This window comes from Tupaia chinensis, unplaced genomic scaffold, assembly GCF_000334495.1.
Source record: "Tupaia chinensis unplaced genomic scaffold, TupChi_1.0 Scaffold144741_1, whole genome shotgun sequence".
Lineage (NCBI taxonomy): Eukaryota > Metazoa > Chordata > Mammalia > Scandentia > Tupaiidae > Tupaia > Tupaia belangeri.
Window position 1 is genome coordinate 599724 of NW_006204601.1, and position 974 is coordinate 600697.

Consider the following 974-nt stretch of genomic DNA (forward strand, 5'->3'; position numbering starts at 1 on the left):
AGGACTGGAGGAAGCCGCCACTCCTGCTCACCCACACCCAGGTCCGGCCGGTGCCCACTCCCGGGACCCGGCCCGCCAGTCCGTGGTCCTCACCCTTGTTGCTGAAGAGCTCGGTGAGCAGCGTGCTAGCAGCGGTGATGACGGCCGAGGCGTGGTGGGGCAGGCGGGCGAGATGAGCACGTCCACGATGAGCCGCATCTGCTGTCGTTCTTTGGTGCTCACCCACTCTGCGTTAGTCACCAGGTCCAAGTCAGCTGGCAGGTTCACATTACTCAGGATCTGCGTGCGGAGGAGATGGTGAGCCTCTGTCCGCAGCTGGCCACCGACTGCTCCCGACCCTCAGACTGCGCCCCTGCTCCAGGGACCTCTCTTCTGTCTGACGAGTTCACCCGTACTGCCTCCCGAGCCCTCTGCCAAAAAGCGCTCAGATCTGGGCACCAGGGGCTGAATCCCTCCCTGACACCCCATTAGGTTTCCCTACCAATTCTGCTCTAGAGCGACTCTGCAGCGGGCTAGGGACGAGCGCTGGGGACACAAGAGAGGGGACTTAGCCAGGGTCAGAGCGCGGGTAGGGGCGCGAAAGGAGAGCGCACCTTATGACTGCTGTCGCGCAGGCCGCCTGTGTTATTGAGGAAGATGATTTTGGTGGGCTGCAGCGCTTTGGCCAGCGACGCGGTGACCTCCAGCGAGTCGAGAAGCACCGAGCGGCGCGCGGCGGTCTCCCCGATAGGACACAGGATGGGGATGCTGCCCGACTCCAGGCACCACTGCAGCAGGTCCGTCTCCACCGAGACGATGCCGCCGTAGCTGTGGGCCAGACGTGGTGCTCGAGAGGGCACTGCAGGCCCATTGGGCAGGACAGGGGAATAGCGCGCTGGGGGGAAGCCGGAGCGGGCACTAACCTGGCATGAGGAGCTGGCTCAGCAGCGCCCAACACCGACCCGCCGCCAAAGAAAGGCACGGCAGTGGCGGGG

General features: G+C 65.0%; 1 protein-coding gene across 1 annotated transcript in view; it reads right to left on the bottom strand.

The window, feature by feature from the left end:
* NAGS (N-acetylglutamate synthase) overlaps positions 1-974 on the bottom strand; it is a 13471-nt gene that overhangs the window by 2259 nt on the left and 10238 nt on the right. The window contains 1 exon segment of the mRNA XM_006167413.3: positions 94-125. Within this exon segment, the coding sequence (XP_006167475.1) occupies positions 94-125 (32 nt within the window).